This window comes from Megascapheus bottae, unplaced genomic scaffold (genome assembly GCF_031878675.1).
Source record: "Megascapheus bottae isolate mThoBot1 unplaced genomic scaffold, mThoBot2.hap1 HAP1_SCAFFOLD_87, whole genome shotgun sequence".
Taxonomy (NCBI): Eukaryota; Metazoa; Chordata; class Mammalia; order Rodentia; family Geomyidae; genus Megascapheus; species Megascapheus bottae.
In genome coordinates, this window is record NW_028327338.1 from 487,564 (window position 1) to 513,789 (window position 26,226).

Sequence of the window (26,226 nt, forward strand, 5' to 3'; positions counted from 1 at the left end):
TAGAGGGATACCAGGGGTAATAGGCAGCATAGAATGGTGGGCGGGGCCTCAATGCTTGTATCCCATTGGTCAGAGATAAATGGGGGGTGTGGCAGACTCTTGTGACTCAGGCAGAATGGGTGGGGTCACCTGAGAGCTGCACTGGCAGCCCCTCCCCCATGGGGCTCTAGCCACTTTGGCTGGGGACCTGCTCTCCTTGGACAGGTGCACGGGTTTACAAGTCAGCCTCCCTGGCCTCACTCACACAACTGGGGTCACTTGGAGAACTTATGTGGGTTTTGCCAGGCTCCTGGCCTTGACATTCCTGCGTTGCACATTACCATTAACAGTCAACTCCGATGCCAGGGATTTGGAAATAGATGAGCAAGCTGCAAGGCACGGTGTACTTCCCAGTGCCTTTTGCTCCTCCGCAGCCCTGTTTCCATTCCTTCACAGTTTAGAAATCCCTCCAGTGGACCCCATTCTTTCTTCCAGCTTGTCCCATTTCCACAATCTGTTTCATAAATGTTTTTCCCAAGGACTCTTCTCCTGGCCGACTGTCTACCTTCTGACAGCATAATCCAGTCCTGGTCCTCTGCTTTCCAGCTGCTGCTGTTCCTCCTCTCCCCTGCTGCCCTGTCTACTCAGAGGCAAGATGGATCCAACCAGCCTTTCTCCTGAGGTTCTTCTCCAGACTGAGGCAGAACTGACCTGAAACTGTCAAGGCTTTCTGATACCCAGTGAGGATGGTAGTGTTCTTTTTTCCCACCCAATCCCAGCCATCTCAGCTCTCTTAAATATTTTTCCCAGAAGACCTCACCACATTTGCAATGTTTAATAGCATCATATGGCTGTCCCTTGCCTGCTATATTTTCAAGGCTAGATATTCCATTAGATTACCTTAATTCTAATGTAAAAAGGAAGTAGCAAAAATGGCTGATACTAAGGTGCATATTTCTTTTTCTTTTTTATTGTGATTAATAGAAGGGTTACATTATATTCACCAGATAGAAGGTGCATAACTTCACAAACATTAATACATTGATACCCTTTCTTATGACATGGTCCCCTTTGCCTCCCACCCTCCCTGCACTTATCTTGATTTCCTTCTTCCCTATCCCATTTCAAATAACCAAATTAAGCCCATATAAAATATTTCAGATAACAATGTGAACTATTGTAACAGTATGAGATAACCAAGGGATGGCAAAAGAGATGAGAGATAATATAGTATATTAAGAACAACAGTCATTCATTATATGTGTTTTGTTTCCTTATCCTGGTGTTCCTTTCATTTGGTGTCATACTATTTGGCCTAATGTCTCTGTAAATCTCTGCTAGGAGAGTGCAAGGTTTCTACTGATTTTGACAAATGAGGGAGACTATTGGGCCTACGTTCCTTTGAGTCTGGCTTACTTCTCTTAACATGATTTTTTCCTAAGTCTTTCCATTTCCTTACAAATGGGGTGATGTCATTCTTTCTGAGAGCAGCATAGAATTCCATTGTGTACAAATACCACATCTTGTTGGTCCACTCATCAACTGAGGGACATCTGGGTTGGTTCCATATCTTTGGTATGGTAAATAGTGCTCCAATGAACATCGTTTTGCTGGTGGATTTAGTATGCTCTTGTTTCTGGACTATTGTGTAAATGCCAAGTAGTGGAATTGCTGGGTCATAGAGGAGGAACTGCCATACTGCTTTCCACAGTGGTTGAATGAGTTTGCACTCCCACCAATAGTGTAGTAGTGATCCCTCCTGGCCACATCCCGTCCAGCATCTGCTGTTATTAGTTTACTTAATCCTGGCCATTCTAACTGGAATGAGGTGGAATCTTAGAGTTGCTTTGATTTTCATTTCTTTTATGACCAGAGATGTTGAACATTTCTTCATGTGTCTATAGGCCATTTTTATTTCTTCTTCAGAAAAGACTGTGTTTAATATTTTTAATGGGATGGTTGTTACTTTGGAGATTAGTCTTGGAGTAATTCATTTTTTTGAGCTGTTGATATATTTTAGATATGAGGCCTTTGTCCTTTATATGGTTAGTGAAGATCTTCTCCCATTGTGTAGGCTTCCTAATTAATTTACTAGCTATGTTAAGGTGAATGGTTTTTTTTGTTTTTTTTTGTTTTTTGGTTTTTTTTGTTTTTTTATTGTAATTAGTAAAAGGGTTACATGATATTTGCCAGATAGAAGGTGCATTAATTCACATACATTGATACCCTTTCACATGTCTTGGTACCCGTATCCCTCCCCCCCCACTCCCCCCACCCGTCTTGGTTTTCCCCCTTCCCTATCAAATTTCAAATATCCAAATACAAATAAATTCAATAAATCAGATAACAAAGTGAGATACTATACCAATATGAGATAACCAAGGGACAGCAAAGGAGATGAGAGACAACATAGTACATTAAGGACAACAATCATTCATTATATGGCTTTTGTTTCACTATCCTGGAGGTCCTTTCAATTAGCTTCACATTATATGTCCTTATGTATCAAGATTTTGCTCTATTGCAAAATCTGTTCATTGCAGCACTATTCACCATAGCAAAGATATGGAACCAACCTAGATGTCCCTCAGTTGATGAGTGGATCAACAAGTTGTGGTATTTGCAAACAATGGAATTCTATGCTGCTGTCAGAAAGAATGACATCGCCCCATTTGTTAGGAAATGGAAAGACTTAGAAAAAATCATATTAAGTGAAGTAAGCCAGACTCAAAGAAACTTAGGCTCAATGGTTTCCCTCATTCGTCATAATCAGTAGAAACCTTGGGCTCTACTAGCAGAGATTTGCAATAGAGCAAAATCTTGATACATAAGGATATATAATGTGAAGCTAATTGAAAGGGCCTCCTGGATAGTGAAACAAAAGCCATATAATGAATGATTGTTGTCCTTAATATACTATGTTGTCTCTCATCTCCTTTGCTGTCCCTTGGTTATCTCATATTGTTACAGTATCTCACTTTGTTATCTGATATATTGAAGTTATTTGTATTTGGATATTTGAAATTTGATAGGGAAGGGGGGAAAACCAAGACGGTTGAGGGGTGTGGGGGGGGAGGGAAACGGGTACCAAGACATGTGAAAGGGTATCAATGTATGTGAATTAATGCACCTTCTATCTGGCAAATATCATGTAACCCTTTTACTAATTACAATAAAAAAAAGACATGAGGAACTCGGGTTAGAAATAAAGATTTAAAGGCATTCTTCAATTATGTAAAAGAATTATGTCCTTGGTTCCCCAAGGAGGGAACGATTAATGAGGTTAAATGGCAAAGAGTTGGGGACTGTTTAAATGATTAAGATGATTCATGTGTTTATAAGAATTTTCATGTAATTATTGCAATTGTGGGCAAATAAGGAACATTTTCTGCTTGAAATGGTATTGATTTAAATGATGTGTGAGATGTTCACCATTTCCAGGCACTGTGTAATTCGATTGGAATAAACTGGCAGGTATCTTTGTAATTATAAATAGTACATGCTTGGCCATGTACACTGTAAATAGCCTTTACCAAATGTGTTTGACAAAGACCATAATTAAAATCACTTAGTGAATTGCGGTAAAGAAAAGGCCACGATTTACTTGATGTGATTGGCTTAATTGTTTTTACGTGGATAAAATGATCGTGGATCTTAAAGATTGCCTGTTTGCAATTCTCCTACATCCTGATGATCACATTCATTTTGCCTTCAGTCTCTCTCGTGTTAATTTTCAGGGACTTATGCAAAGATTTCATTGGAAATTCTTGCCTCAAGGAATGGCCAATAGCCCAACCCTTTGTCAAAAATTTGTTGCACAGGCAGTGGATCCAATTTGTATACGCTGGCCACACATTTATATTTTGGATTATGTATTTTATTGACAGTTCAGGACAGGTCAGTCCTACAACATTATTTTGTGGAAGTTTCTAAAGCCTTTCTTAACCTGTCTCTGTAATTCCTCCCTCTAGGCCCCTGCCCTGGTTGACGTCCCACTGGATAGGAAATTTGGGTTCCTCTAGGTCTGAGAAGGCTGGGAAAAGCCTCTAGGACCATGACAGCCCAGTCACTTTTGCCTGCCCTGGGAAACATCAGGGCTACAGAGTATAGGGCAGCTCGCATCTCCCCATCATGGGCATTCAGTAGGTTTCCTGAGCACTCACTGTGTGCGCAAAGGGCTCAAGGGGAGCTGTTGGAGTGGGAGTCAGGGAAAGACAGTTCATACATGGCTCCAGGACAATGAGAGCCCAAGCCGTTGAGGTCACACAGCAATTTGGAGGAACCAAGTAACAAGATCAAGCACCCTCAAGTGCATTGTTTGGGAAGGCTGCCCAGGGGCACAAGGAGGTAGAGGTGGCACTCCTACAAAGAGGAGAGTGGTGCTCACCCCTGTTATCTAAGTCAACCTGTCATCCCTCCTGCACACACTGCCTGTAGCCCAGCCAGATGACCAGGCCTGCCGGGCACTACGGATATGAGGAATCTCAGGACCACAGCTCCACACATGTGCTTTAGGGCATCAGAGAGGAGGAGAGGAGAGGCCCAGGTCCTGAATCTGCTGCTTCTCTCTCTGCACCCAGAGTCTTCTCATTCATCTTGGGTTACTGGAGGAGAGAGTCCCCAGACGATTTTCTTGAAGAACTGGGTCCATAGTGCTTGAGAGACCTTGTCATATCTCTACACTGCAATGTGCCTGGGTCCTACGAGGAGGGCCAGGCCTGCTCTCTGCTCACACAGCTGCAGCAATTGGGTTCCAAACAACCATAGCTTGAGAGTGAACAGATGGGGAATTCGGAGTTGTCTGAGTTGGAAGAAAGTTCCAAGGCTTCTATGGCACCATAGAAGGGGACCCTGGCAATTCAGAGGCCTTGGAAGAAACCCTGGTAAAACTTCCTGTGGCTGAATAATGGGACTGAGGCTTTTCAGGCAGGCAGCCCTGTAGAAGGTCTTTTCTTGAAGTTGTCCCAGCATCTGCAATTATTGTTGAGAAACCAAGTGTCAAACAAGGAGCACTTGAAACTGGGTCCAGGATCAAGCATGGAAGAAATCCTAGCATCTCAGGCAGAGCTGGAACCTAGGGCAGCCTCAGATCCCCCATCAACTCCAGGACCAGCTGCGGAAATCCAGGGTGATCCTCTGAAAATTGACTTCCTCTCTTATGTTCACATCCTTTGACCAAAGCCATGAAGTAATCTCCAGGTGATCCCATGACCCAGAGCCTTCCATCATTCTCAGACCTATATCTTAAGACTGATATCCAACACTTCTTTCTTCCGCAGATGTAGGAGTAGATGGAGCCACTGTGTAATATGGAACACTTAGCCCAATGATTGCACCAACAATCCTAGACCCAGGAATAGAACCATGCATTCCTGGAAGACAAAAGACCAGGACAGTGTCCACTCCAGAATCCTAGCAGCCACAATGCATGAATGAACCGATTCTACCATCTGTCCAAGCACCAGCCATTTGTGCAGTATTGACCCAGGCTCCTAAGTGCATTGCAGCAGACAGCCCAGAACAAGAGCTAGAGGCCCGAGGAAACTGAAGATTCATGTCTGATGTCCGTCCTTGTGTGGAAGGAGTCATCTTGCCACCTTGCAAGAGATCCTGACAGCTTTTAACTACCAGATGAGGATCCTGAGCCATGTGCCCAGCAGCCTTTGCCACACAACCTGGATAGAGTGCCCACACCATCTGCAAACATGGACACAGTTCCAAAAGTCTCAGAGGTGAAGCCCATCCTGTCCTTGCCATACCGTAGCACACACTTCCTGAGAATGAGTTGGCTGGAAGCCTCGGGGCAGAGTTCAATTGGTCATTTCTTTCATCTCTTGGGAGGCTCTTTAATGCCCTTAACCCCTTTCCAGACTTGAGCTCTGTTTAAGTGGAAACCCCGTAAAGTTTCAGTAGATCCTAGCACCAACTGTGGTTGCCCCCTTAAACCACTGTGTCCAGGAGGCATTGTATGTAATTACTACCTGCCTACTGGACCACAGCAGAGAGGCAGCAGACAGAGCCAAGTTGTTGCAACACTGGATTGAGGTGGCCCTGCCTGCTGCAGGAGGGCCCTGGGAAATTTCTCCCCTTTCCCATCCTGACCAGGCTGCCTACTCACTCACAGCCACTGCCTGACTCTTTTCCACAGAAGCCTTGTGGCTGGGCTCTTTGGACTCAGCTCTACAGACACCAACTCCTTCACTGGGTTCCCATGCTGTCCTTAGAGACCAGGGCACATGGGACACTTGGAATTGAGCATAACAATGGAGCCTGCCCCAGGCACAGGAGTCAGTGGAGGGCTGTGGCTATGATGTGTGCTCAGGGAGGCTCTGGCATTCAGACAGGCCCTCCATTCAGTCCCCAGGCTTCAATCAGAGAGTTCAGCAGCAGTGGCAAGTACCAGGTGGGGACAAGTGAGCAGCTGGGCAGTGGGAATGTCTGCCACCACCTACCGTGCAGTTAGGCTGCTCACCCACACCTTCCTCACACTTTTACCGTTCATATCACTCTGCTCCCAACATCTGTGAGTCCAAATTATGACCAGACACAAGCGAATCTTGTTCTTTCCTCAGCCCATAGCCCTCCAACAGAGCTGAGTGTGAGGCTATATACTAGGCTGCACTTGCTTCCCCACAGATGTCTGGATCCACACAATGAATGCTGTGGACTCAACCCAAGAAAGAACCCCGCACTGAAGGATGCATGCTTGGAAAAACAGGGCACCATGCATGAAGCCTGAAAGGATAAGTTTGACAATTTGGAGAGGGAGGATGCATGGGTTAGTAGGTGATTTACATTAACATGCTAAGTGGATGCACTGGGAGTCCATTAAAACCATTTCTCTAGGACAGCAAGTTGGTTGCGGGAATTTCTCTTTGCCTGAGTTCATGGCAGACACTCCCACATATGCATTTCTAAAGGAAAGCTTTTCAGGCTCTGAGGTGATTCATTGCAGAATGAGGAAGAGGAGGTTGGCACAATCCCATGTGAGAAATCCTGACCTTGCACACAGCCTGATTTGCAGGTGCTGCTCTGATCATTTGCTCACAACACATGGGGCTAGATGATCAGATGTTACCATGATTCGTTCCACAATCTCTGAAATCTGAGTGCTGTAAATCACCTTTGCTGTGGCCATTGGCTGAGTGGGCAACTCCTGGGTTCCTTCTGTGCAGACAGGGAAGACACTCTCAGGTGTTGGAGGGCTGGATATCACCATGCGCATCTGCAGGAACAGGGAGGCCACACCAGAACCAGCGCAGTGCTGCAGCGAAGGACACACTGCTCAGCTGCAAGAAGAGGTAAACTCACTCAGTCCCAAAGCACACTTCTTCCAACTACGTACATTCCTCTGCCCTGGCACAGCAATGAAGAAATCATGAGGTAATATCAAATGAGGAGACACAGAGCCTCGAAAGAGGATTACTCATTTCCCACATCCATCACAGATTCATAAGATATATAAGTCCTTTTCACCCATAATTTCTTTTTTATTAAAGCATTTATTAACATTGTTTATTACATCATATTTCAAATGTCGTGTTGAACAAACATATATTTGGGAAGGGAATCTCTATATGCAATCACTGGCACATAGATTTTAGAACATAATTAAAATTAAACTGAGCATTTGTATATCATAGATACATATTGATATATGTAGTAAAACATTATGTGTATAGAGTATATAGTCCATCATATATTTTTGTGTCTATGAAGTTATGTTTATTTCTCCAAGATCATGGCCTTAATCACCCCTAATTTCTCTGAGTTCTAATAATACATCAATAGTTCTCCACCTTGGATTTTATGCAACTTACGGGAAGAAGTTTTATTATTGTGCCTCAATTAAGCAGTTTTAAGAAGCAGCCATAAAAGGGCTGTTTCCATTCTTTTTACTTCACAAAGCCAGAGTTCCTGTGGGCAATATGTTCACTGTGGCAGGGACACAAACATGATAAGGAAGGACAGCAGAGCCTCTGCCCCTGGAATCCTCCAAGATAGCCACTGAGGATAATGCACTCTCCTGGAACATCTCATGATCGAACAGGGAATTCTGTTTCAGTATTAAAATGGAAACCTCCTTTTACGTGCCTGTGACTCACTTCAGTAAATTTAGTGACTCAGGGGCCAAAAATTTCATCCTCACATAAATAAGATACAAGCTGTTGTTCCAGATAGTCTTCCAGGCTGTTGGCATGAAAACAAAGTATTTCAGATGGACAAATCTTAAAGCTTTGTATGTGTGACAAAGAGTAACTGCTTAAACAATCACAAATTAGGTGGAGAACAGCTCTTGGAATAAAAGCTGAATTGCTGGAATAGTACAGTATGTGAAATAACAGGACATTTAATCCAACATCTTATGTAATGACTATACAAATGAATTATCTATTTCCATCTGTGCACGATGTGATGAAGATGTGATGAATGAGTAAACAAAGCTGAAGATAAAATGTGATGCTTTCAAGAAAACTTCCCATGCTGTGAGCAGATTGCAGAAAGCTTTTCCTTTCCTGTGAGGTTTGACTTGAAATAAAAGATGGTCAACAAATAACTATATGCTTGGCAAGTGGACATTTGGTTACGTTTTTAGCAATGCATTCCTACTTTTATTGGATTATAAGCACCAAATCTGTATCATAGTTTAAAATATCTTGTTAGTGTTTTCCTTGAAATCAGAGAAATTTTATGTTCAGGGATCTTCCTGTGAATTTTTTTAATCAACCTCTGGGATAAGGAAACAAAAGCCATATAATGAATGATTGTTGTCCTTCCTGTGTATTTTTATTGCATCTACTATGGGTGACCTGATATCCACCATCAATGAAATATAAATTTTTACTTACTTTTGTCTACTAAGAGTTTCCTCAAGTCACTAGAGTATTTTTGCCAGTTTACTTCTCATATACTTAGGTGTGAGATTACTTGAATGTTTCTGTGTGTGTGTGTGTGTGTGTGTGTGTGTGTGTGTGTTTGTGGGGGGGGGGGTGTTTGTGCTGGTCCAATGGCAGGAACTCAGGGCCTAGGCACTGTCCCTGAACTTTAAGCACAAAGGTACTGCTCTACCACTTCAGGCAAGCACTACTTCAGAGTTTTTTGTTGCTCAGTGGTAGATAAGAGTCTCTTGCAAATTCACAAACTGACTTTGAACAGTGATCCTCTGGTCTCAGCCTTGTGTATAGCTACTGCCCTGTATGATATCAGTTTGTATGATTTCCAGAGATACAACAAACCAGCTAAACTCTAGGTACTTGCACTGCAGCCAGCTTATAATTTTTTCAGGATGGCCCTGAACTGAGATCCTCCAAATTTCTGCCTCTATGGTATCTGGGATTTCAAGAATGAGTCATGTATCCAAGCTCATTTAATGTTTTGAAGACAAAAGGAAGATTGAACCCACACGTGGTGAAGCAGAGATTGGGTTGGGAGGGATAATACCAGGCTCCAATCTAAACCGTAGGACCAAGACCATGAGACTAAATGTCTGTGTCTCATCTTCAGAATGAGATGTGTCCACCCTCCTCTAATGCATTGAAAGCACAAGATGGGTGCAAGGAGAATGTGGTGAGGTGGGCAAGAGTTTGGGTTGGGTGGGATAATGCATGGCTCCACTCTGTGCCTTAGGACAAAGGTCATGAGAAGAAATGGCTGAATATAATGTACACAAGGAGAAACCCAAAACCCTCTATTCTGTCAGATGTCCTTGGGGGCAACACCAGGTTTTCTCAACACACAACTTGAGATGGACTGGATGAAATACACACAAATATAGGTGTTCAAGTTTTGAGACCTGTGTGGGTCTGGCATTTCATTCCCACTTTCCATATAGTGAAGGATACAGGAATTTCTGGGTGCAGCTCCCTATCTCATTTCTCAACTATACTATTGTAGTAAAATTGTTTTGTTTTGATATACAGGAAATTCTCTGGTCTTCACAGCATTACATTTGATCACAGCAGTCTTGTACATTTCTCCCAGAGGACGGGAATTTCACTGTGTTGTCTCACAGTCGTGATCATGGGAGATGTGGTGAGAAAAAATGACCATTTGCTAATGTCTGGTGCATTGTGTCTTCCATGAAATTGCCATCCCAAATGTTTCTCTTTAGAAAAAAAGCAACCTTCTTCTATAACCCACAAGAAGGGCAGTATCCTAGATAGGAAGAAGGAAGCAAAAGTAGCCACAGCTCAGCATGCGTGCTTTTGATCTGATTCACACGGATTGCAAGTGACATTCATGGTCATATACATCAGAATGACAAGGAAGACAAACTTCAACCACACACCGGACAAAATTCAATTGACAAAGGGACCATCGGCGACTTCATCTTTGTCCACAAGATACACTCTATGTCAAAGAGTTGGTGTGTGTGGCAAATTTTTCTCTCTGTTGTCTTTGAGAATGAACACACATGCACAGACACACAAACAGAAAGCTTGATATGACAACAGGCACTGATATCCATTGAGGACACAAAATTTTCCACTGTCATCACAGAAGAATTGATTTTGGTTTTGGAAGTGTATGATGGATGGACTGAAATGTCAATTGCCCACAGTAGTTGGAAGTGTCATTAGTTCAAGGTTTGTGGTGACAGCTGAAATATCTTGAACTAGAGAGGCGAGCTATGAGATGAGGGTAGCAAAGAAAGGTATCTGCTAGAGATGAGACATGGAAAAGGGGAGAAGTTTTGGTTTTCTTTCCTTTTTCTTTTTTGTGGGTCGTGTGGCTACAATTCTGGACCTGGGTGCTGTCCCTGAGCTCTTCAGCTCAAGGTTACCACCCTATCCCTGGGCCTGAGCAATGTCCCTGAGCTCTTCAGCTCAAGACTACTGCCCTATCACTGAGCCACAGGCCCACTGCCCATTGTTTATTCTAATGACTAAGTGGAGACAGAAGTCTGGCGGTCTTTAGTGCCTGTGCTACTTTGATCCACGATTCTCAGATCTCAACCTCCTGACTAGCTGGGATTTCAGTCATGAGCCACTCTGTCCCACTAGTCCAGAAGATGTGAGCAGCTTTGGTTGTAACAAGTCATGCAATAATGAACACTGCAGTTAAGTAATCTCTAGTAGTTGTTGTAGACACTTACCAGTATTTTCTTAATTTCATCCCCCAACATCCTCTCCAAATGTGTACAAGAGTAGAATTTCATTATGCTGTGAAAGAGAAAGGTAAATAAAATAAACACACGTGAAGAAAATGAAACTGTGCTTAGAAATTTTGTTTCAAGGAAGTATTCATCTCTTAAAGAAAAATAAACACACTTGGTAAATGAACACAATGTCTTAGATGTAGGCGGCCAACATGATTCTGAGCATTCATTGCATCCTAGTCAACCATGGCCATAGATATCAAGGGGTCTGGTTTCAGTTCATGTTCCTCACATCCACAGATCAAGTGGAGGTTCGGGGCCCGGGCCTGGTCCACGAAGAGGTCGTGGGACGGTTCAGAGGTGAAACCCCGTTGAGGAAGTTAGGTGACCTGGTCGGCGGAGGAGGATGGAGAGGACAGGCATGAGGGGTGGGGAGGACGGGACAGGGATCACCTCCTCTCCAGTCTATTCCACATCCTAGCACAGGAGGACCGCGTGGACGGCTCCAGAGGGAGGAAGGGGAGTCCAGGGCGGTGGGGACCCCCGCTATCAGCCATGGAGACACTGGGCCTGCTGAGTCCTTATTTCTGGCTCCTCAGCAGAAGGGGCGGGGAGATCCCGGAGGAGCAGAGTGGACTTCCGGGGCAGGTCCTCCAGGGTCCAGGCCCAATCAATTCTCTACCTAAGGACAGGGATTCCCTCCCCCTGCACAACTTTCAGATTCACCAGCCAAAACGACCAAACGTCGGTCATCTACCGGTGTAGAAGGTTTCTGAGCAGTGGAGGAAGAATGAGGCCCCTCTGGGTTCTTATCTGTGTCCATTCAGCCTCAAGTGGATTCAGACTTTTCCATGACAGCTAATCCTGAAAGGACCTTCCAGAGCTGAGGGTGGCTCAGGTAACAAGGACCAACTGACCCTGGGGGAGAAGTCCCACAACAATGAGGCCCTGCAAGCCTTTCTTCCATAGGCCTGGGTTCTCTCAGCTATTTGCTGTAGTGTGGGAATGCTGCCAATGAACTACAATGACCACCTGCTTCTTGTGTGTGCACTGGTGCTCTGTGCATCAGGGCTGGGTCTGTGTCCTGCTCCCTCCTTTAGCGCTCTCCTAGGTTCCTTGTCTCCCTTTACTTAAGTCTCCATTTCCATAAAAACTTCTTGGCCTCCCCACAACCTATGCACTCATCCATTGAACCCTTATCATTCTGGGCTATGTGTTTAAAGAAGACCTGAGTGATGGTGCTGAGCAGGTCTTTCCACCCAGAGCCAGCAGCTGGTTGCCCATCCTCAGCCACTGTTTCCATAGGGTCCCACACCTCATGACAGCACAATCTGGTCTCAGTGTGTCAGCAGTCCCAAGTGGGCTGCTCAGGGACCTCTCCCCAACAGGAACTTACCAGATGCTGACATTCCTACTATCTCCCTGAGTTCACCAGTCGGGAAATTTAAATCACTCTAAGCTCTGTGTTGTTCTAGATTGACTTGGAGGGCTTTCTGGTAAAAAGCATTACAGATATGGCACTTTAGTCCCTGGAACACTGTTGATCATTGCGGTCATAATTCCACCTCAATCTGTTTACTTCTGATGTTTTATTCTGCCTGCTCCTCAGGTTCTCACTTCATCCTTACCTAATCTCCTGGACGATTCTCCCTCCTCTGGCCTCCCCTGACCTCCCAAGCACAGAGGTGCCCTCCTCCTTTCTTATCCATCTTGCGTATGGAGGGCACTCATGAGTTTCTATTGGTGCCCCTCGTTGCCCATCCCACTTCGCCCCTTGACAATCACAGGTGCCTTCAGAAAAAGAAAATTGTACACATAATGAAATTACTCCGTTTTTTCCTGAAATATTCTAATATGGCATAAGATTCTCCCAAGATCTTCTATTGGAACAAGCCATATATGTATTCTCACAACTGCAGAGCATCCACAAATTTACCCACAGTTTCAAGTTCCTCCCAAATGTCAACCATCTTACTATTTGCTTTTAGTTGATAGTGTTTTCTTTTCTTAACATTGCTGTGTCACTTTGAATCACTTTCCCATTCAGGGCTGAATCCCAAGGTAATGGATACAGTGAAACACTATGCAATCCACCAAATTTTGTTTGTATTTGCTACCATCTATAAGGGGTTACCAGGATGCTGTTGTCATCTGTGTTTTGTGGCATATGGAATTGGTTTTTAGATAAATTGCTATAAGGAACAGGAGGAGATGCTAAGGTACAGAGAGGGAGGATGGCATTGCTTTCATTCTAGATCCAGCTAATTGTGTCCATCCAGTTGTCTAGCCGTGACTTCTGGGTGAAGGGATTGCCAAGGGGTCACCCTTTGGAGGGAACATTGCCCTCTCATCATTTTCAATATTCTTCTATCCTTACCAAATGTACCACTGAATGGATTCATCTGGGTACCTAATATCTGTCTTAGAGTTCCATTTGTATTTGACACTTCGACCTAGGGTCACCTTCATCTGCCTTATGACAAGAAGTGATGCAGACATCACAGACACATGCCCACGGTAGTAGTTCTTGCTGTGCCGGTTCTGCCACTTGAATAGGAGACTGGGCCTTGAATCTTTATGCTCAAGCCTGTGAATCCAACACATTGGCCGTGAACCAAATTTCCTACTTCTTGCTGATTAATTGAAGATGAGACTCTCATAGGCTTTCCTGCCTAGGTTGACTTTGAAACATGTTCTTCAGAGGTCAGCTTCCTGAGCAGTTAGGATTGTGTGAGCCATTGGCATCTGGCAAAGGACAATGTGTGTGATTCCTGTGGCATGTCCTGTCTCAGGACATGGATGTGAGTAGCTTCTCTATCTCCTTTTTGTCACAACATGTACGAACGAAATTTATTCTCTGTCAAGACAGAATGCGCAGGGACCTCATCTCTACATGAGGGCAGTAAAATGGCTGACAGCAGCTGTCAAGGTTCACAGCCTACGATGGACACAGGGAACTACTATTCAGTGGAAGACAGCCTCCCCCTCACAAGCAGACCCTAAGTGGAATCACTGCAACGTGGATTGACTGGGGGACTAAAGCCAACAAGCACTAACACTAGTAGTGTAGAACACATTTGAGATGATTGGCTGTGCCAGGTGTGAAGCCAGTAAGTATGTCCTCAATACCAGGACATTTGCTGGACAGAGGACAGTGGGAAGGTATGTGGAGGGGAATGGGTCTAGTTTTCCTCCTGACCTGCAGGAGGTCCGAGGGAGCAGCCAGTGGACATGTGCAGGGGTCAGGTGTGAGGCTCAGGCTCTGGGGGGCGGGGTGTGATGACATCACCTAAAGAGATGACATGACAGAGGGCTAGGCAACAATGGGGGCACTGCTTAGCAGCTCATACATTGCGCTGCAGCTGAGCCAGCTCATTTGTGTGGAAACTTTGAAGACAGCAGGATGTTTTCCTGCTGCTGTCCTCTATTCCACAGAAAGAATCAAAATGGAGAGTTTGATCTCATTCGCAGACAATGGCTCATCCCTTGGCCTGGTTGCCTGCGCAGAAACCCACGCTACATCCCACAGGTGAATGGAGGAAGCATGGGCCAGGAACGGGGGGAGTCATCACATCTAGTACTGTGTGGCATAGGTGTCTGCATTCTGGGTGGGATGTGGGTACATGAGTGTGTGTGAGGGAGGGAAGGAAGTGGAGCCCCAAGCTGTTGGATGGCCAGGAGCCTTTTCCCATTGCTGCTTCTTCTTCACCCCAGTATGGGGATATTTTAGCTCCAAGCCTTGCTGATCCCTGCAAGGCAGGATACCTGCGGGGAGGCAAAGTAAAGCAGCTGGTAGAGCACCTGGTACCTGCCCTGCTCTTCGGAGATGCCTCCTTCGTCCCAGTCTTCCTGGGAACCTACCGCACCTTCACTACCACACAGCACATACTGACCCTGCTGTTCAGCAGGTAAGCAGCTCCTGGGAACCTAGGCTAGACCAAATGGCTAGACTCTGGCCCAAGTTGGTGCCCCAACATGAATCTGCTTGAAGCCTGGGAAGTAGCATGCTAGGGACAACACCCACACTGCCTGAGGCTGGAGCAGAGGCCTGAGCTGTGAAAATGCCTGTCCTGGCCCATGCCTCCAACAGCTGGGTGGGCAGAATTGTGGGTGGTGCGTGGAGAAGCTCCCCTCTCCTCAACACCCCCTGCTCTCCATGGTGCCCTCACTGAGACCTTAAGCAAAGCCTTTTCCAAATTCTAAAGGTGAGTGACCTTCTCTCTGGGGTCCTGAACTAACTGAACCTCACTAGGAAGCACTAGAAGGACACGGAGAACCCATGCCCACTCAGATATGTAGGAGGCAGGTAGAGGCCTCTTCACCTTATGTCGGGAGGTATGTCAGGCTCCACTCAGTGTAAAGAATGGGGTGATTCTTGTCATCCCAAGCTCCATCCTGTGCTCAGAAGCCACCAAGAACTGCACACGTCACACTCAGGGACAGTGCAGGTGACTTCCTCATGTTATTCCCTAGGTACAGCTCATTCCAACAACTTGAGGGGGAGAAGGCAGGAGCAAAAGGACCACTACAGCAGTGAGTGTGTTGGGGAAGAGATGGGAATCTGTTTTCAGAGTGGGGCATTAGGGAGCTGCTTTGTGGGAGGCCTGGGAAAAGTGAAATGGTACCCACCTGGCTTGAGAGTTCTGAAGGAGAGCTTGAGACCTGCCAGGAGACTGTGTCCACATGGGGAGCTGGGGTGAGTTCCTCTATTCCTGAGGAGGGTGAGAGAAGCTCTGGGACCATGCCAGCCCAGTCACCTTTGCCTACCCTGGGAAAATCAGGACTAGGGAGACTAGGACGGCCACACCTCCCCATCATGGACATTCAGTGGGTTTCCTGAGGACTCCACGAGGGCTCAAGGATCAGGCCTTGCCCTGTGGGTTGAAAGCAGGGAAAGACGCTTCACAAAGGGCTTAAGGACATGGAGGTGAGGACAGGTTACCTCAATGAGCACACGCAGGTCTCGAGAGGGACCAAGGGACAGGATGACCATCCCAGAGGAGATAGAGTGGATAGTCTGGGGAGGCTTCCAGGGCCAAATGAAGGTAGGTGTGGGGCATGTGGAAAGAGGAGGGTGGTGCTCACAATTGTGATCTAAGTCTAATCTCATCCCTCCTGAACATATTGCCTATAGCCCAGCCAGGTGACCTGGCTTGCCAGGGACTTGGACATGAGCAGTCTCATGACCACTCTATACACGAGCTTGAGGGGATCTGAGTGGAGGGGAGGCCCAGCCTATGACTCTGCTGCTTCTCTCTCTGCTCCCAGAGCTTTTGCCTTCATCCTTGGTTCATGGATGAGGGAGTACCCTGAAGATTTCCTAGAAGCGCCGGACTCGTCCTGCCTGCAACAACTTGTGGCATACCTCCACCTGAATATGCCCGGCTCCATTGAGGAGCACCAGGCCTGCCTTCTGCTCACCCATCTGGAACTCAGGAATCCCAAACAGCCAGAGCTTGAAGGTGAGTAGCAGGGGATGGGAAGGAGACAATAGCTGGGAGATTCTGAGCTGTTTCCAATTGAAGGAAGCCAAAGGCAAAGGGAGCCAGAAGTCCAGAGGCCTTGGAGGGCTGTCTGGAACACTTCCTGTGGTGGAGTCAAAGCACTGGGGCTTCTCAGGCAGGCAGGGGTCTCCTGACATTAGGGCAGACTTAGGGGAAGACAGTCCTGTAGGGATCTTGTCCTAAAATGTTCGCTGCAGCTGCAATCCTTGGTGATTCTGCAGTATTGCATGCCACGCATGAAGCCCTGGAGGCAACAACCCCCCAGGAAGGAATCAGAGCATCTTGGGCTGAGTCCCCTTCAGCTCCAAGCTCTGCTGGCAAGCTCCAGAGTGAGACTCTGAGAGATGCCTATTCCTACTTGCCTTTACCAGCTGGCATAGAAGACATAAAGCCTTGTGCAGGTAAGCTCATGACTCCCAGCCTTCCACCTGCCCCAAGTACAAGTGTGGAGGGAGTAGTCCCAGACTGAGCTGCTCCCTCTGATTTAGGAGCACTGGCAGCCATCTCTGAGCCTGGAGGACCTAATCCACTGGAACCAAGTACTCTAGAGCCAGGAAATGATGAGGAAGTTCCAGTGTCCACTCCAGAAAGCCAGCTGCCTCAAGGCAAGGCTGAAGCAAATCCCCCATCAGCCCCAACACCAGCGGCTGGTGCAGATCAAGCAGAGGCTCCCATGAGCACTGTGGCAGAGACCTGTGTGCTAGTTGTAGCGGCTGCAGAAGGACGATTTTTATCAGCTGTGGGTCCTTTGCTGGAGGAACAGGCAGCATGCCTCCTTGCTGGAGAGGTGGCCTGTCTCCCCCCAGCAGTGGAAGAGCCTGAGCCAACTGCACAGGAACCTGTGCCCCCCATTGAGGAGGAAGCCCCCGGGCCATCTGTACCCCAGGCGGCCTGTCTCCCCACAGCCAATGAAGAGCCTGAGCCATCTGCACAGGAACCTGTGCCCCCAATTGAGGAGGAAGCCCCCGGGCCATCTGTACCCCAGGCGGCCTGTCTCCCCACAGCCAATGAAGAGCCTGAGCCATCTGCACAGGAACCTGTGCCACCCATTGAGGAGGAAGCCCCCGGGCCACCTGTACCCCAGGCGGCCTCTCCCCCCACAGCCTATGAAGAGCCTGAGCCATCTGCACAGGAACCTGTGCCACCCATTGAGGAGGAAGCCCCCGGGCCATCTGTACCCCAGGCGGCCTCTCCCCCCACAGCCTATGAAGAGCCTGAGCCATCTGCACAGGAACCTGTGCCCCCCATTGAGGAGGAAGCCCCCGGACCATCTGTACCCCAGGCGGCCTGTCTCCCCACAGCCAATGAAGAGCCTGAGCCATCTGCACAGGAACCTGTGCCCCCCATTGTGGAGGAAGCCCCCGGGCCACCTGTACCCCAGGCGGCCTCTCCCCCCACAGCCTATGAAGAGCCTGAGCCATCTGCACAGGAACCTGTGCCCCTCATTGAGGAGGAAGCACCCGGGCCATGTGTACCCCAGGCGGCCTCTCCCCCCACAGCCTATGAAGAGCCTGAGCCATCTGCACAGGAACCTGTGCCCCTCATTGAGGAGGAAGCACCCGGGCCATCTTCACCTCTGGAAAAGGATGCCGAAGGTTTCAGGGAGGTTGTTTATCCACTACCTGGCAACGATCAAGGCCATGGCCTGTCGATCTCTGAGGATACCAGGGCTACACTGCTCAGTGCTGCAGAGCTAGAGCCAGACTCTGTACCCCTGGCTAGAGAGGCACACATGGGAACTGAGACAGACCCAGCTCCCTGGGAATCCCTCACAGTGGGGGATTTTCAGATTTCCTCCAGGGGGCCATCCAGGATTTCTTTGTTGAAGTTAGAAGAAATGAGTACAGCACACTTGGTAGAGTGGCTGCCTGACCAGAAGGCCGAACAGTTCGCAATCATGGCTGTGGTGAGTAGCTTGGCATGCAGTCTTTCCCTCTCTCCTCTACTGCCCACACCACCATTTCCCTGGGCAGAGGACATTTGTACTGCACATTCCACCTTGGTGAGTGCAAAACCCAGGACCAGGTCTGGGTTCACCAAGTCAAGCCATCTTGATTTCTTGAGGGACAATTGGAATCACTGAGGGTCCAGGGATCCTGATGGCTCAGTTAGTAACAAGGACAAGCAGACAGAAGCCCAGGTGCCTTGATCTGTCCACTGGCCTTTGCATCCTTAACCCTCAGTGGGGGCCTGGGGACTGTTGAGATCCCATGGCATTCACAGGACATGCCACAGGGTGAAGGCCAATGCCTGTGGACTGCAGACAGAAAGGAAGTGTGGTGGGGAAAGCAAATGTGCCCTGCCTGGGACATGCAGGCTGAGGCACCTCATGATTGGCAGAATGAAATTGGTCCATCCCTGCCCTCCTCTCTAGGCCCTCATGCTCTTTTTAGGGACACACATATGCCAGGGGCTCTCAGAGGTCCAGGAAGGAGCATGGAGACACACCTAGACATGCACCTCTGCTTCCTGAGACCCAGTGCCTAGACCTGCCTCACATGCCAGGCAGAGGCTCTGGAGGCCTCAGGCAGAGTCCCACTGACCATTTCTTTTCCCTTTCCAGAGGCTCTTCAAAGAGCTCAAACCTTATCATTGTTTGAGCTACGTGTATTCCGACCCGGATAAGAAGTGTCAGGAGCTCCTGGCACCTACAGTGCTTGCAATTTTACAGTTTTGTGAACGAATAAAAACATGTGTAATAACAACATCGGTGTTGGACCACAGTGCCGAGGCAGCAGACAGGGCAGAGGTCTTGGAGCACTGGATTGAGGTGGCATTGGTATGCTGCAGGAGGGGCCTGGGACCCTTCTTCCCTCTCCCATCCCAACCAGCAGGCTGCCTGCTCACTCACAGCTGCTGCCTGAGTCCCCAAACCCCTCCTCAGGCTCTGCCCAGCTTCCTGCCATGTGGCCTCCTGCTCTGCTTCCTCTAGGATGGAGTCATCTCCCCAGGCTCCCTAGCATTCATCCCAGTAACCAAGGTGGAGCCCTAGGGTCAAAGCAGGACCCGGGGGGCTGCTCCAGGGCTCACCTCACACATTCCTCATCTCTAGGAGAGCCACCACCTCAAAAATGCCATCTCCGTGTGTGCCATCTTATCTGCCCTGCAGAGCAGTGCCCTGCAAGGCCTGAAGCAAACATGGAGAGCTGTTTCCAGGTGGGTGTGCCTTGTTCCTGGGTAAGTGAAGTTTGGTCAGCCTAACACCCCTCCTCCAGGAGCCCTGGGACACTGCAGCTGCACAACTCAGATATGAGGGGACTTGATAGGACTTGCCTGCTAGGATCAGCTTCCTCTCCAGGCACACAAGACCCAAGGCCACAGGGGACTCTTGACACATTGAGGCCATCCAGTCTTTAGAAGCTCTTCCAAAGGAAACCACTCTGGTCTTTGGCCCCTAGCCTCACAATGCTCTGCTCAACTCCAGGTGACCTAAGTGTCATGGTGGAGCCACATGCAAAGCTCTTCTCCATTAGGGTGAAATCTGCCTCAACTTGAAAATCCACTGCCTCTCTTCCTCTCCCTCCCTCTACCATCTCTCACCTTGTCTCTGCCCCTCCTCCAGGGGGAGCCTTGAGGTATGGCAGGAGCTGAGGAAGATCTATTCGATGGAGAAACACTACAAGGTGGTATGAGCCCAGGAAGAAGTTTACTCCAGAGGAGGGAGGGCGAGGAAATCCTCCCTGATGGGGTTTCCAAAAGTTCTAGTAGGCATCATGTGGGAATTTAGGATGAGTCATGGGAAGGCTGGAAGCATGGGTTCTGTGCTGGGGTAAAGGGCAGATTATGTGGAGAACCAGTGACTCCCCCTTGCTTGGCAGTCCAGTGGAGTGAGTGCAGGCCAGGAGGCATCCTGGGTGTGTGAGGAGGGGAGGAACTGTCAGGATGGGGAATCTCCAGCTTCCTCCTTGTGGCAGGTCTGTGATGGGGCTGCCTCCTCTCCACCCAGCCAGCCTCACACCCAGAATCTCAGAACCAGACCAAATAGCACCATCCTCTTGGGCTGCTGCAAATGTCCACACTCAACCTTGCAGACAGGCCTTCCCATATGCTCTGATATGCCCAGGAAGAGTGATGATGGTCACTGGGAACCTGACATCCTACGACCCCAGGAAAGCAGGGAAGGTGGAGGGTTGAGTGAGCTGACAGTCTTCTAACTGCATGCTATATCCTACCAGGGCCCACAGTCCACACGGATGGCCTTCTGGAGCAAACTCAAGAGAGGACTGGGAACGCAGAAGGAACTGGTGAGTGTGCATGCCTGAGGCAAGAGACTCCCCAGCAGGAGAGGACAGGGCTCCCACAGCCACACACAGTGATGAACCCCCTTCATTCCTGACCTCTGCCCATTCCTGCAATGGGCTCCCACAGCCACACACAGTGATGAACCCCCTTCATTCCTGACCTCTGCCCATTCCTGCATATTTCAGGAAAGAGCTGCATCCAACAGACTGTCTCGCATGGAGCTGAGAAATTGCCCATCTGTCAAGTGTGCCAGCCTAGGATTGAACCAGACCCAGACTGATCCCCACTTGCAGGGCTGAGGGCTTGGGTAGGAGTGGAGGGTGGATCCTTGGGGAAGGAGCCTGTTATGCCCTAAGAAGTTCTCCTGGCTGGCACCATGGCACTGGGGTAAGTCCGGTGGGACTAAGCAGGAGCCTAAGTGAACTCTTATTTTTCACCACCCAATACCATAGGACTACTCCGAGGGCACAGTCCCTTACCTCGGCACCATCCTCAACCACTTGGCCTCACTACACCACCATAAGGACAAGGACTCCAAGAATGTGAGTGAGCCAGGGGACCAGACATGGGGAATCAGATAGGAGAAGAAGAGCCTCTGGATGCCCCTGGAGCTCCAGCAAGAGGCCGAGTTCTCCCCAGCTTCAGGCATCCAAGCAGCACAGCAGAGCTATCTTCTGATGCTCCTGGCAAACAGCTAGCCTTCAGTGCTGCTGATGACTTGGGGCCATTTCTCCGTGGGTAGTGGGGCAGGGTGGGAGTGTGACAGCAGGTCCTCAAGGTGACCTAGCATGTGGGAAGAGCCCGTGCTTGTCCCTAGGATCCTCAGTCTCTGCAGGGTGCATTGAGAGTTGAGAAGAACAGTCAGATCCCTGTCCTCAGGCCCCCTGTCCCTGCCCTAGACTGAGAGCAACCCTAGTCCAGGTATGGACCCATGCTGCCCTCTGCTGACCTACCTCGGTAGGTGCAAAGTGGCAAGGCAGCCTTGAGCTGCAAGCACCATTTGCTAAGCACAGTGGCTCTCTGGTTTGCAGGGCAAGTGGATACACATGCAAAGAAGAAGAGAGGTGAGGAGATGAAGCCTCCCAGCACAGGGAGGCCAGCTGTGCAGGGCCCTTGGGTCCTTCTTTTTCTCTGAAGGTGGAGGACCGGAGAAGGGGGCATGTGGGGGGAGCTGTGGGATGGGCCCTGGATCATAGCAGGCAATGAGCAAGAGACAGAGCCAGATTGAAGAGCGACCCAGGTAAGGCCCCACATAGGTAGCCTGGTGCCCCTCCACTGTGCAGGCCAGTGAGCATCCTGTTCTCTTTCCCCCAGGAATATAAAGTCCTGGCCTTGATCAAAGAACTCCAGGGCGCGTGTCAGGAGCTCCACGTAGTTCCTGAGGAGAAGTTTGTGACATGGTTCACAAACCTGAAGCGCCTGAGTCCATCTGAATGGTGAGCTGGGGCACACAGAGGGGGCAGCACACATGGGGCCTATGGAACCCCAAGTTCCCAGGGGACCTGGGATGGAGCCCCAGTGTTGGCCCTGCTGTGCTCACAACTCCTACCTGTCTTAGCGACAAGCTGTGCCAGGAGCTGGAGCCTCCCAGGTGGGCCAGTTTCCTGTGCAGGAAGAGCAGGAAGAGTAAGAAGAGCTTGGTCCAGAGGAAGCCCTCAAAAGAGTAAGCAGAGGGACCCACAGGGCAAGGGACTCCCAGGCTGTGAGTGGTGGGATAGTGAGCCCCAGAAGCTGGGGCTGCATCCCGCCCGCTTCCACACAGCCACCTTGGGACTGAGCTGTGTGGCCTCAGCTCTGCCCACATCCCTTTCTTCCTTGGTTCCCATGGTGGTTCCCATTCCCAGAGCAGAATCATGAAAACTGCCTCAGGCTCAGGGCACACTGTGGTCTGGGGCAAGCATGAGTGCCCAGGGAGGCCCTAGGATTAAGGCAGGCCCTCCATTCAGTCACCAGACTTCAAGCAAGACATTCAGCAGCCATAGCAGCTCCCAATTGAATACCAGCGAAGAAGTTAGCATCAGAAGTATTAGCCACGAAACCTCTGGACATTTGGGCTTCTCAACCAGGCCTTCCATACTTTATCGTCGTGGATACCATTCTACTCCCAACATCAGCAACTCTAAGATTGACTTCCAATATGAGGTGATCTTGGGGTTCTTGAGCCCTCAGCCCTCCAGGAGAACTGGGCACGAAGGAATTTATTAGGTTGTTGCCAGTTCAACCTTTGGAGTGGACTTCAACCAAGCTAGTAGCACTATCTGATGCTTTGGGGAAAATTGCCAACTTTTCTGGGTTATTACAATTAAAACTTTAAGTGGAAACACTGAGTCCATGAATACCATTTCTCTAGGAGAGCAAGTTTGTTGTGGTTATTCGGAAGATGTATTTTATGAGGAAGTCTTTTCTGCTTTTGAGAGGTCATTTATTGTAGAATGGGGAAGATCATTTTTCCCCGGCCCATGTCAGGCATGCTGACCTTGCACAGAGTCTGAATCCAAGGTGATGCCTTGAGCCTGTGTCTCTCACCGCCTTGGGCCAGACTTTCAGGTGTTCTCATGGACCATTCCAGGATCTATGAAATCTGAGTGTTGAAATATCATCTTTGCTGCAGTCACTGGCTGTGTGGGAAGCCCCTGAGTTCCTTCTGTGCAGGCAGGGAGGCCACCCTCCGGTGTTGGGAGAGGCTGGATAGCACCATGCCCCTCTGCAGGAAAAAGGAGTCCACACTAGAACCGGGGCAGTGCTCCAGCCAGGGGCCCACTGCTGAGCTGCAAGAAGTGGTAAACTAAGACAATTCAAAATCACAATTTTTCCAAACCAGGTATATTCCTCAAACACTAAGCACACCGATGTAGGAAAATGAGCCGATAGAGCACAGAGAGAGCATAAAGTCACATGCCCATGCCACTCAAACATTCTCTTTGCAGGGCTGGGAGTTTGGCTTAGTGGTAGGGTGCTTGTCTGGCATGCCATTCTTCAGTACCACATACATTCAAAAAGCCGGAAGTGGTGCTGTGGCTCAGGTGGCCGAGCTCTAGCCTCGAGCCACATCCTGACTGCATAGTGGAAGAAGGGGAAGTCCCACCCCACCCCCCAGGTGATGGGCCTCCCTGATGTCTAAGAGTCAGGGGTAGGGACCTGGATGGTAGGTTACTGGACCTGTCAGTCTTGTGTCTTGAACCTGGGACTCTCCAGGGTCCTGTGACCTTGTCCTCTGACCTGAACCTATTTCTTGATCAGACAGCTCAGCAGCCATTAAGCCAGGTCTCATGTACTGTACCCCACCTCCTGGCTCTCCTCAAATCAACAAGGTGTCCCACTTCAACTCTCTACTGGGTTGATGTGCGTGGTTGCTATTGGTTTTCTGCTCTTTCCTCTTTTATGGCACGGTTTTCATACAGTGTTAAGTATACCAGCTGTTAAGTATACCAGCTAGCAAAGCTGCTGTTCATTTTGACAGGAATCTGCCTGCAGATGCCAGCTTTTTCATTAAAGACTCTCAATTTGATCTCTCCAAATGTCGTGTGTAGGGCTGGGGGTTTGGCCTAGTGGTAGAGTGCTTGCAGATCATGCCCGAAGACCGGGTTTAATGCCTTCGTACCACATACATAGAAAAAACCCAGAAGTGGTTCTGTGGCTCAAGTGGGAGAGCTCTAGCCTTAAGAAAGCCCAAGCCAAAAATGTGATTTGTAAGCTGGGAATGTGGCTTAGCATGATAGAGTGCTTACCTAGCATGCATGATGCCCCACATAATGCACCACATTAACAGAAAAGGCTGGAAGTGCTACCCTTGAGCACATGCTGCTCAGGAACAGGGCTTAGGCCCTGAGTTCAAGCCCCAGGACTGACAAAAAATAGGACAAACAGAAAGTGGCTTCTCTGCATCTTGCCTACTGGATGAACCTTACAACATTAGCCCCCCCTACTACCTGGTCACAGAACACATGCAGCCTCTCTCATTCTAGATCCTTTCTAGATCCTCACTGAAGACAATGTATTTTGTCTATGGATGCAAATTTTCCTTGGGAGTTAATATTTAAAGGGAAGAGAAATCAAGACAAAACCTTACCAATCTTTGAATCTGAACATAATTTTCCTTTGTCCTGACAGTACTATACTATATTCACCACTGTAATTATATTTATATTAAAAGAGTGCCATCTGGACCCTTAGCTGCCAATGAACATTCTTAGGTTACCACATTCAGGACAAACTTTATTTCTAATTCAGAGCCCAGGTGTAGAATAAAAGAGTTCCTCAACTCCACATATTCATTTACTCAGGATAGGCACTGATTTGGCTTAAGACTTTTTTTCCTCTTGGAAAATATCCTATCTGAAAATATTCATAGAGGAAAGAAAGCTACTGGTTTTTGTTTTGATTTGTGTGCTGCAGGGGATAAGGAGATGCATTCCCTTAATAGTTCTATCAGTAGAAGCTAAAGATCCTGGAGATACAAATAAAGGGGGAAATGTAGCAGAGCCTTCTGAATAAGGACACGGCAACCAGGCCAGGATGCAAATGCTGCTGTCTTCATCTAGGAGATGCTACTGTGGGCTACAGTCCCTACCAACCTTTCACACCTTTCTTGAGGTCTTCCCTATACTCTGGTGAGGTGGCCATTGGTGTCTTCATCTTGTGTGTCCCTGCCAGCTCACACACCTTTCCAGGAGCTGAAGTGCTTTAGCAGATGACCCATTCATTTGTCAGGCCAAGGAGGGAAGTGTTGCAAAGGCTGAGGGAACTTCCTGCACAGCCCTTCCTTCCCATTCACACTGTGGCTCTGCCGTCCGCACATAGTGTACTAAAGCCCAGACAAGTTGCCTTACCTCCACGTTGTATCCTTGTTCCCCCATTATCAGTATGAGTGAATCATTGTAGAGTCCTGTACAAATTGGAAAAATCAAGGATCTAGTCTTTCTTTGAGGTATGTGTGTGTATGTGTGTGTGTGTTTGTATGTGCTGGTCTTAGCCTTGAACTCAGAGCCTAGGCACTGTTCCTTTTTTTGAAACACTGCTCAAAGTTCCGGGTTTTCTTCGTGGCTAATTGGAAATGTCTCACCTGCCCAGGCTGGCTGGAAACCAAGATCCTCACAACTAAGTCAGCCTCCTGACTTGTTAGAGTGACACATGTGAAAGAGGCACCAGACACAAGCTAAATCTGAATAGCAGGTACATTTGATTCTTGCATAGTCTGGGAGAGTATATTCAGCCTGCCCACAGAGGATGTATCTTAGACGACCATGCCCTCACTCTTGGTACTGGGGTGGCCCTCTCTGCACTCTGGCTGTCACTGTCCCGTGATTGCTGCTCATACATCTTCCCCTTCACAAAGTGACCTTCCAGCATTTGTCAGATGTCCACCCATCTTTCAATAGGACCCCACACATGAACTTCTTTCTT

General features: G+C 48.3%; 1 protein-coding gene and 1 long non-coding RNA gene across 8 annotated transcripts; one reads left to right on the plus strand and one right to left on the minus strand.

The window, feature by feature from the left end:
* Positions 1-7,063: 7,063 nt before the first annotated feature.
* On the minus strand, positions 7,064-11,608 carry LOC150040032 (uncharacterized). Its single transcript, XR_016534107.1, has 3 exons — positions 11,531-11,608; positions 11,075-11,141; positions 7,064-7,268 (listed from the first exon to the last, which is right to left on the minus strand). It is a non-coding gene; the product is annotated as an uncharacterized LOC150040032 (long non-coding RNA).
* A 2,163-nt stretch (positions 11,609-13,771) lies between these two features.
* On the plus strand, positions 13,772-23,144 carry LOC150040033 (uncharacterized). 7 transcript variants are annotated; one of them, XM_090327436.1, is made up of 16 exons: positions 13,772-13,878; positions 14,513-14,606; positions 14,792-14,985; positions 15,551-15,610; positions 16,346-16,539; positions 16,803-16,982; positions 17,070-18,487; positions 19,145-19,360; positions 19,634-19,737; positions 20,144-20,207; positions 20,757-20,825; positions 21,276-21,365; positions 21,855-21,887; positions 22,138-22,259; positions 22,382-22,486; positions 22,770-23,144. In XM_090327436.1, the coding sequence occupies exons 1-16, from the start codon at positions 13,856-13,858 to the stop codon at positions 23,026-23,028; spliced, it is 3,225 nt and encodes a 1,074-aa protein (XP_090183562.1). In that variant the 5' UTR covers positions 13,772-13,855; the 3' UTR covers positions 23,029-23,144. The 7 variants fall into 7 exon arrangements, with proteins under 7 accessions (XP_090183562.1, XP_090183560.1, XP_090183561.1 ...); XM_090327434.1 differs by lacking the exon at positions 13,772-13,878 and having other exon boundaries at positions 14,445-14,606; XM_090327435.1 differs by lacking the exon at positions 13,772-13,878 and having other exon boundaries at positions 14,445-14,606; positions 20,144-20,204.
* The last annotated feature ends 3,082 nt before the right edge of the window (positions 23,145-26,226 follow it).